Source organism: Haliotis asinina, chromosome 8 (assembly GCF_037392515.1).
Source record: "Haliotis asinina isolate JCU_RB_2024 chromosome 8, JCU_Hal_asi_v2, whole genome shotgun sequence".
Taxonomy (NCBI): domain Eukaryota; kingdom Metazoa; phylum Mollusca; class Gastropoda; order Lepetellida; family Haliotidae; genus Haliotis; species Haliotis asinina.
Genome location: NC_090287.1, coordinates 2,801,321 through 2,810,826, shown reverse-complemented (window position 1 = coordinate 2,810,826; position 9,506 = coordinate 2,801,321). Strand labels below are relative to the sequence as shown.

General features: G+C 48.3%; 1 protein-coding gene across 1 annotated transcript in view; it reads right to left on the bottom strand.

Annotated features, from left to right (window-relative positions):
• The window catches only part of LOC137293487 (transmembrane protein 87A-like), a 42,286-nt gene that overhangs the window by 6,904 nt on the left and 25,876 nt on the right, over nt 1–9,506 (bottom strand). The window contains exons 15-20 of the mRNA XM_067824055.1: nt 8,016–8,124; nt 7,786–7,844; nt 6,830–6,933; nt 6,564–6,637; nt 6,202–6,275; nt 5,576–5,628 (exon numbers count right to left, since the gene is read on the bottom strand). Coding sequence (XP_067680156.1) covers nt 5,576–5,628; nt 6,202–6,275; nt 6,564–6,637; nt 6,830–6,933; nt 7,786–7,844; nt 8,016–8,124 — 473 coding nt within the window. The remainder of the gene's footprint in view (nt 1–5,575; nt 5,629–6,201; nt 6,276–6,563; nt 6,638–6,829; nt 6,934–7,785; nt 7,845–8,015; nt 8,125–9,506) is intronic.

The window sequence follows — 9,506 nt, the reverse complement described above, 5'->3', positions numbered from 1 at the left end:
GCCACTAAAAAGTCGTTTTCCAACTTAACAGTTGTAACGACGGGTTGGCCAAGTCATAAACGAGAGGAGTGGGTAACCATTCCAATACTCGAGACAAATTTCACGACCGGACGCAGTCTGTCCACGCCTGCAAGTAAACGCTGTACCCGGGGGTATTGTCCCAACAAGGCACCCTCAACGGGTATGTGGAAGGCTGAAATAGCCAGGGAGTAGCCTCGAATCGTAGAAGCGGCTAAGCCAGATTCTAAACGAGACGGTAAGAACTCCAATACTTCAACTACAGTCGAAGAAAAGGGATCGAGAATCCCTCTATTTCCACACCAGCGCGCATAACAGGCTCACCTATCCTCACACTGTACATTTGTGGAATCCGTCCACGAAGCCAGAATTGTGTCTGCAACTGATGCAGGAATTCCGCTCTTTTGGAGACGATTCCGGACAGTGGCCAGACCACCCACTGAATCCTGGGGATTGGGGTGAGGCTGGCCGTCCTGGGATAGTAGGTTCGGTCGCCGCGGTAATAGTACCGGCGGCTACACTAGCGACCTGAGTATTACCGGAAACCAGCGTTGAGACGGCCACAGAGGTGCGAGAAGCACTAGTAGCCGCGCTGGTTGGGTGGCAAGCTGAGACAGAACTTTGGAAATCAGGGGAATTGGCGTAAACGCCGACACCACCCTGTCCGTCCAGTCCCGCTGGAAGGCGTCGGCGGCAATCGCTCTCGGATCAGGAATCCGCGAACAAAAACCCCGGAATCTAGTTCGTCACTCCAGAGGCAAACAGATCCACCTAGAACGACCCCGACAACTGGGAGATAATCCCGAATATCTCCCGATCGAGCAACCACTCGTGGGGAGCCAGAACACGTCGTGAGAGCGCATCTGCACGCACGTTGTCGACCCCTGGGAGATACACAGGCATAACCCGTATGCTGAACTGATCGCACCATAGTAGAAAACTGCCACGCCTCCTGAAGGAGCGACGGAGACACAGTGCCGCCCTGCTTCAGAATGTAGGACATCGCCGTCTGGTTGTCCATCTCTAGACAAACCACTCGGCTTCGAACCTGATCCACGAAGCGTTCGAACACCAACGTCACAGCTCTCAACTCTAACACATTGATGTGCAAGGTCGCCTCTTGGTCGGACAATAGTCCCGACATCGCGAGGTCGCCCAGGACGCATCCCCCCCAACCCTGTGAGGGAGGCATCCGTCTGAACTGTGAGCGACGGTACCGGGGTCATCAGAGGTAAACCTTTGAATAGATTCCCGGTATCTGTCCACCACCGCAAGTGACGTATCAACCACTGGGGAATAGCCAGATTCTTCTCGTAGCTCTCCGAGTGGGACCACTGTTGTGCTAACGCCTGCTGAATGGAACGCATTCTCCGACGTGCACGCCAGACTATGTCCACCGTCGCCGCCATGTTGCCTAGCAACTGAAGCCACGTCCGTGCTGAGGCAATATGGGACTGAAGGAACCTTAACACTATGCCCTGTACCTTAAAAATGCGCTCTTGGGACAGAGAAACCACCCCTCGGGTTGTCTCGAACCTCGCCCCTAAGAAAACCAGATCCTGCCTCGGCACCAATTGATTTTTAAGATAGATAACCCAACCTAGTCTGGTGAGAATATCCATCACCTGCTGTGTGGATTCTCGACTTAGGTGTTGGGAGAGCGCTCTGAGGATCCAGTCGTCCAGGTACGGGAAACAAAAGTTGCCCTGCGCCCTGGCGACCTGAACTGGTACTAGCATGAGTTTGGTGAACACCCTTGGCGCCGTGGAGATGCCGAAGGGGAGCACGCGAAACTGATAACAAACCCCGTCGAAGGAAAACCGAAGGTATTTCCTGAACTCGGGATGCATCGGTACATGGAGGTATGCGTCTTTGAGGTCGATTGACGTAAGTCAATCCCCTGCCTCTACAGACGAGATCACTAACCTCAGTGTCTCCATCTTGAAAGACGGCACCTCTATCAAGTTGTTCAAACCCTTGAGATTTAGAATGGGTCTGAACCCTCCGTTCTTTTCGGTTACCAGGAAATAAGTGGAGTAAACCCCATAGTCTCCTGTCCTGATGGAACCATCTCTATAGTTGCCTTGTCCAGTAAAGACTGAATTTCGGCACGGAGGATTGCCACCTTTTCCGGCGACTTCGGCACCGGAGTGCAGCGAATCCCGGCAAAAGGAGTAAGCTCTCGCTTCCACTGTGGCGTGTGGCCATCCCTGAGTAATAACGGGAGGCGACCACCCACAGGAATTTCGGGTAGAAGGCAAAGTGTCCCGGCCGACGGCAGAGATTGCCGCTTGCAACGGGACAACTGAGGGCTCCGGAGGTACTCCCTTTACCCCTGCCCTTGCTCTTTCGTGCCTGTAGTGGAGCAGTCCACTTCGGCGCATCCTTAGACTGAGTCGCAGGATAGCTTGAGCTGAGGACCGAAGGCCGCGAGCGAGAGGTGGAGGGTTGTTCAAGAAAAGACTTAAGAGTCCTTGAATTGACTAACGGCCTCCGCAGCCTCACTAACTCCCGTCAAAGCCCCCGGGAACAGGGTCAAGCCCAGTCGGAAAGGCAGAGACAGCAGTGCCTGCTGTGTAGCCGGTGAATACCTGGCGACAGCCATAACCTACGAAGGCCAATCACAGCATACATCATCTGACTCGTGAACGCATTGAGTCGCGCGTCAAATGTGAATGCACCTCCGTAAGTTGCCGCTCTAACGTGGACGAGGAAAAATCCTCGTCCCCGTCCTCCTGCGACACCACCTGCCTCTGCAAGACAGAGGTAGGCTGAGTGCACCGCAACCTTAAGTTGCTGCACGGCGTTCCGATATTGCTCCTCAAAGGAGCGGAAACCGAGCGCAACACCTGGTTCGATGAGGTACAAAGCGGCAAGCGGCGACCCTGACAAGCCGACGCCTGGCAGTGGCCAGACGACCCCCCAAGCGCGATCGAGGCGTACACGCACTCGTCGACAACGGGAGGGTCAAATAGCGCATCGTCCCCCATCAAGTAGCCGGTCAAGCTCTGGGAGATCGAACCGCGAACGGCTACCCTACAGGAGCGGATTAATTACCTCACTGAGGAGTGAAGGTAAAATAGGCAATTGAGCCTCAGCCACCCTACACGGAGCAAACGCTTCCCCAAGAAGACGAAACTCCGCGGGATCGGGGGCGTCCGCAGGGACGACCACCTGCGGCACAGCCCCTTGATCTCGGCTACCCTGCACGGAGTAAACACTTCCCAGGAAGACGAAACTCCGTGGAATCGGGTCAGTGCTACCGCGATCCATTCGCGTACCTGCCCCGGGGACGAACGGAGCGAAAAGCTCCGAATCGGCCTCAGTCGGTTCGCCGAAAAAGGAAGGCGTCGAGACCTCGTGAGATCGACCGCCGAAGTAGGGACCCCGATGCACTGAGCGGAACCGATGCAGGCGGCAAAGCCGGTGCTCGAACCGCCAGTTTGGTTGCCGGTAACCCCGACGCACAAGGGACCCGTCAACAAGGACAACAGACCCAGAAGCGCCGAGTTGTCGGAGTCGGCCTACCTCTGGTTCACTGAAAAACCAGGGTGCCGAGACCCCGTGGTGTCGGCTGCCGAAGCAGGGACACCCGATGCACTGAGCGGAACCGAGGCAGGCGGCAAAGCCGGTGCTCGAGAACCACCAGTTAGGTTGCCGGTAACCCCGACGCACAAGGGACCCGTCAACAAGGACAACAGACCCAGAAGAGCCGAGATGTCCGAGTCGGCCTACCCCTGGCTCATTGAAGAACCAGGGTGTCGAGACCCTGTGGGGTCGGCTGCCGAAGCAGGGACACCCGATGCACTGAGCGGAACCGAGGCAGGCGGCAAAGCCGGTGCTCGAGAACCACCAGTTAGGTTGCCGGTAACCCCGACGCACAAGGGACCCGTCAACAAGGACAACAGACCCAGAAGAGCCGAGATGTCCGAGTCGGCCTACCCCTGGCTCATTGAAGAACCAGGGTGTCGAGACCCTGTGGGGTCGGCTGCCGAAGCAGGGACACCCGATGCACTGAGCGGAACCGAGGCAGGCGGCAAAGCCGGTGCTCGAGAACCACCAGTTAGGCTGCCGGTGACCAACGGTACGAGACCCGATGGACCGGCGCCGGCAAGCGGAATTGCACCCGAGCCGGTGCTCGGTGCAAAACCCCTAGAGCCAGCTGGGAAAACGACACCAGAGCCGTAGCTTGGATCTGAGATTCCCACAGGGACAGCACCCGTGCCTGAGCCTAGACCCAAGACTTGGGTGCACCCCGAAACTGTAACAATCAGAACCAACTAATGGTAACTGATGTACAGAAAACATACGCAATTGAACACACAATATACAAAATATAAACGCACGGGCGATAATAAATTGCCAAAATACATTAACCCAGCTAAACAAGAAAGTATAAGCGGATAAATGCAATAACAAGTGTGCACACACAAGTGCGTAATGCAATGAAAAAGACGAAAAGTCTTAAAAACCAACATCCCCATTTTGACTGAAACAAGTACAAATGGGTTAAGACATCTTAGCATGTAAAACATACTAATAAGAAACACGTAGGAATAAGTGAGACGCAAGCGAAACACTTCCCGCACTAAAAAGAAGCCATAAAGACCGCCATCTTTCCTGCCACATGACAGGAAGATAGGACCCGACCGGCAAAGTTACAACAATATATGAATGAAAATTTCAGCCAAGAAATTCCAACTAACGCCCGTGCGAAAGAAAAGGAACCATGCATACAGTAGCTGACTCTTTCTCACTCATAATTCCGTAGGCAGATAGCACAAAAACTATCTAAATGGACCACACACGTCTTTCTAGTCGAACGACAGCATGAAAAGTGAGGTGCGAGGTAGACGGCCAGAGTTACCTGCTCTTGGCTGTAGGGGGCCTGGGGGGGCCCTGTAAAGGTGGTCCCACAAGACAAAAACGAGTTTTTTGTTTTGTAAATATTTTATTATCAAAATAGTTACAACTGTCGTAGGGATTTTTAATGGACATAAAAATGCTTATATGTACCCCAAGGAGGACTTCTTCTGAAAAAGAACTAAGTGGTGGGCAGCTATCTAATTTTGAATTCATGTATTGTTCAAAAGTGGTAACCCTTTTCAGAAAGACACAAGTTTTTTATGGATGAAAACTTGTATATTGTGAAGAAGTAAGAATATACATCGAAACGTCATGACTCTTCACAATAAAGAAGTTGTCATCAAAGACCACGCCCTCATCGGGTGATAGGAAGAGAGTGAAGTAGCATGGCGGTCAGCTGACCATGTGCGTGGGAAAGGGGAGGTAATACTTGGGTGAGTGTGATTTTACGTCCACTCCTTTTACAAGGGAACTTGAAGGGATTTCAGGTGTTCCACTACCTTCACCAGGAAGAGGAGAGTAAGCAATTAAGCATGAGTCAGGATAAGGAAAAATGCATTGTATTTGGGCTGAGGACACTGTAGTGAGTTTTCTCCTAAAGTTAATAGGTTATCCAAGTAACATGTGGTTCATCAATAGATAAGTCGGAATTTGTCTACCATTGCTGACGTTTAGAGACAGGTTAACTTACTTGTCAGACAGAGATGATGGGATGTTTTCCTCAACCCATCTTAGGTCATCATCCTGCAACAGTAACCACACATTAAGTGAGTGAGTGAGTCACTCTTACACCTTTCGGCAATTTTCAGCTACAGCATGTTAGTACAGAAGAGTGAGTCAGAGTGGTGGTCCTGTGCTCAAAGCTCAGGTCATGAATCAGTTGAAGTTAAGCACCATCGAGCTCGAACAGTCGTTGGATGGGTGAAAGTGTTTGGCAGCTTGACTCCTGAGAGTTTCTAAGACTTCAGTCCTGCCCCATAATGAAGCACATAACACATGTGATATCGTCTTACGCAAGTGAATTTGTTCAAACTTGCCTCTGTTCACCCAGCAGAAAATGGGCACCCGGTGGAAGTCATGTAACCACTAACCTTCTAGCGCCTATCAGGCCACTTGGGTTAACAAGAATCAGAGTTGATTGGGCGCTTCGAGCATGCATTATGCATGGAGTAATACCCATGATAAATGGACTATTATTAAACAATTTAATGCAACCTTCTACACACTATATTCCATTTATTGCATGGTAGTGTTCTTCAGTGAGTGAGTGACAAAACTACATCACAGTCACATGTGATAGACAAAACGGATACTGACCACTGATTTGGACCTGGTGTCCTTCTGCTTCGGGGATCCATTCGAATAAGTCTTTGACCTCATCTTCATTCCGTCTAAAACAAACAGTTATGTACAAATCAAACGCCACATGTTTACAGGATGGACATAAGCTCTTCCATTCATGGGTATACTGCGAAGTCACTGATTGTTTCTATGCTGTACAAAATAAGTCAGAGATATTGGTATTTTTGTGACTGATATTTTATAAGTGTGTCAATGAATAAATACATCATTATTCAAAATGTGTATATATCCCTAACTGTTTCTGTCCAGTATACTCCTGTAAGTACCATAGTAGCCAGTCAAGACATTTTTTCATCGCACAATGTAAGATGACTCACCAAAGGCATCATTCATAACAGTGTCATCGTCTACTTCATCCTCAGCAGCATCCAACAGTGGGGAGAAGGCATACCTGGTTGAATAATAACACAGATTACTCAGAACTGCCAGGTGAACAGACTACCACAGCATCCTAACTTGTGGAAGGGAGACAACCCCGCATACAAAAGTTTATAACAATAGAGTTTCTACTTAAGAAGAAACCTGAAACAATCACTTGAGGTAACTGTTAACAAGAAACAGCAGTGATCCATGAGCCATGTACCTCTGGTTGTTGGCTGTGGGCCTCCACAGGATCATAATGATCAGAAGCAGAACAGAGAAGAGCAGGTGCCAGAACGCCTCGTCCACCCACAGCTCACGCCAGTCCTACAACAATGTACAACATTTTCATCACCCATTTCACCTACAGTTGCCAGCTCGTAGACAATAGGGACGGTAGATGGTAGCCTGGTGGTTAAAGCATTTCAGTGTCATGCTGAAGACCTGGATTCAAGGGGTGCATGGGTACAGCGTGTGAAGCCCTTTTCTGGTGTCCCCCCCCCATGATATTGCTGAAATACTGCTAAAAGCAGCGTAAAGGCAAACTGACTCGAATATGGTAACAAGACCCAACAACTCATAAAAACTCACATGGGATAATTTCAAATGGTGCTAGTAAAAGCTCTGGGCCACCTTTCACAAAGCACAAAGGTGATCAAAAGCCACTAAGGTAACCTAAGTGCAATGTTAAAGAATGGGAGTTAAGGTTAACCTGAGTAAAGGTTGCCTTGTGAAAGGAGGCCCAGTTTTCTAAGTATTTATGTTTGTTTGTTGTATAATGCCACAATCAGCATCATTTCAGCTATAAGAGGAGGTCTAAAGATACTGAAGTATTGACCAGGGAATCTAGTGACTAATATCATCAGCGTTGTAATTAGGAAGAGATGACATGCATCAACTAAGTGAACCAGCCTGACCACGCCAATCTGTTAAGTCACAACTGAAGACCACCATGATCATCATTCTTCAAAATCATGATCATCGGTTATCATTTCTGTCTTAACTTTGATCTCTGGTATATTCATTCACTGCAACAACGGATTAACTGTCAGCCCAAACTGTTCATACTAACATCATTCATCCTTACTGTAAACAGAAACAATTAATGGTAACATTAGCATCAATCACAACTGCTCCAGACATGCACAGTTGCCATGGTAACAATGGCCCTGGACTCACCGTGATGCAGGCCTTCATCTTGTGCTGTGTGATGGACCAGATCATGTAGGCAATAGAAGCTGCAAACACAAAAATAATGTCTACAGGTAACCAGGGAAACAAGAAATTCTTCTTAGTTTACTGGAGTAAACGTTTCTGCCATCTTTTCATCTCTGTATACCTTTAATTAATACAGAATATATTACAGTGTTTGTGAATGACTATAGAGAGTGTACAATAGGAATTCTTACCTAGCACAGCGAATATGAGAGTGTTTGTGAAGTGTCTGTAGAGAGAGAGTTTTACAATGTTCCGTCTCAGTCTCAGCGTCCTCGTTGTCTGGACAAGACTGGAGAAAATGTATGTGTCGTCAAGGAAACTAACAATGCTGAGATGACATGACAAGTGTGTGGGACAGTTGGGACCGAAACAGACGTATGTTCAGACTCATTCACAATGCTCAGTCCTGTACATGTCAGAAACAGATGTAGGTTCGGTGTCATTCACAATGCTTGGTCCTGTTCATGTCAAAAACAGATGTAGGTTTGGTCTCATTCACAATGCTTAGTCCTGTACATGTCAGAAACAGATGTAGGTTCGGTCCCATTCACAATGCTTAGTCCCGTACATGTCAGAAACAGATGTAGGTTTGGTCTCATTCACAATGCTTAGTCCTGTACATGTCAGAAACAGATGTAGGTTCGGTCTCATTCACAATGCTCAGTCCTGTACACGTCAAAAACAGATGTAGGTTTGGTCTCATTCACAATGCTCAGTCCTGTAGACGTCAAAAACAGATGTAGGTTTGGTCTCATTCACAATGCTCAGTCCTGTACACGTCAAAAACAGATGTAGGTTTGGTCTCATTCACAATGCTTAGTCCTGTACATGTCAGAAACAGATGTAGGTTCGGTCTCATTCACAATGCTCAGTCCTGTACATGTCAGAAACAGATGTAGGTTTGGTCTCATTCACAATACTGAGTCCTGTACATGTCAAAAACAGATGTAGGTTTGGTGTCATTCACAATGCTTAGTCCTGTACATGTCAGAAACAGATGTAGGTTCGGTGTCATTCACAATACTTAGTCCTGTACATGTCAGAAACAGATGTAGGTTCGGTGTCATTCACAATGCTTAGTCCTGTACATGTCAAAAACAGATGTAGGTTCGGTGTCATTCACAATGCTTGGTCCTGTACATGTCAGAAACAGATGTAGGTTCGGTGTCATTCACAATGCTTAGTCCTGTACATGTCAGAAACAGATGTAGGTTTGGTCTCATTCACAATGCTCAGTCCTGTACATGTCAAAAACAGATGTAGGTTTGGTCTCATTCACAATGCTTGGTCCCGTACATGTCAGAAACAGATGTAGGTTTGGTCTCATTCACAATGCTCAGTCCTGTACATGTCAAAAACAGATGTAGGTTTGGTCTCATTCACAATGCTTGGTCCTGTACATGTCAAAAACAGATGTAGGTTCGGTGTCATTCACAATGCTTGGTCCCGTACATGTCAGAAACAGATGTAGGTTTGGTCTCATTCACAATGCTTAGTCCTGTACATGTCAGTTTCAGATGTAGGTTCGGTGTCATTCACAATGCTTGGTCCTGTACATGTCAAAAACAGATGTAGGTTCGGTGTCATTCACAATGCTTGGTCCTGTACATGTCAGAAACAGATGTAGGTTCGGTGTCATTCACAATGCTTGGTCCCGTACATGTCAGAAACAGATGTAGGTT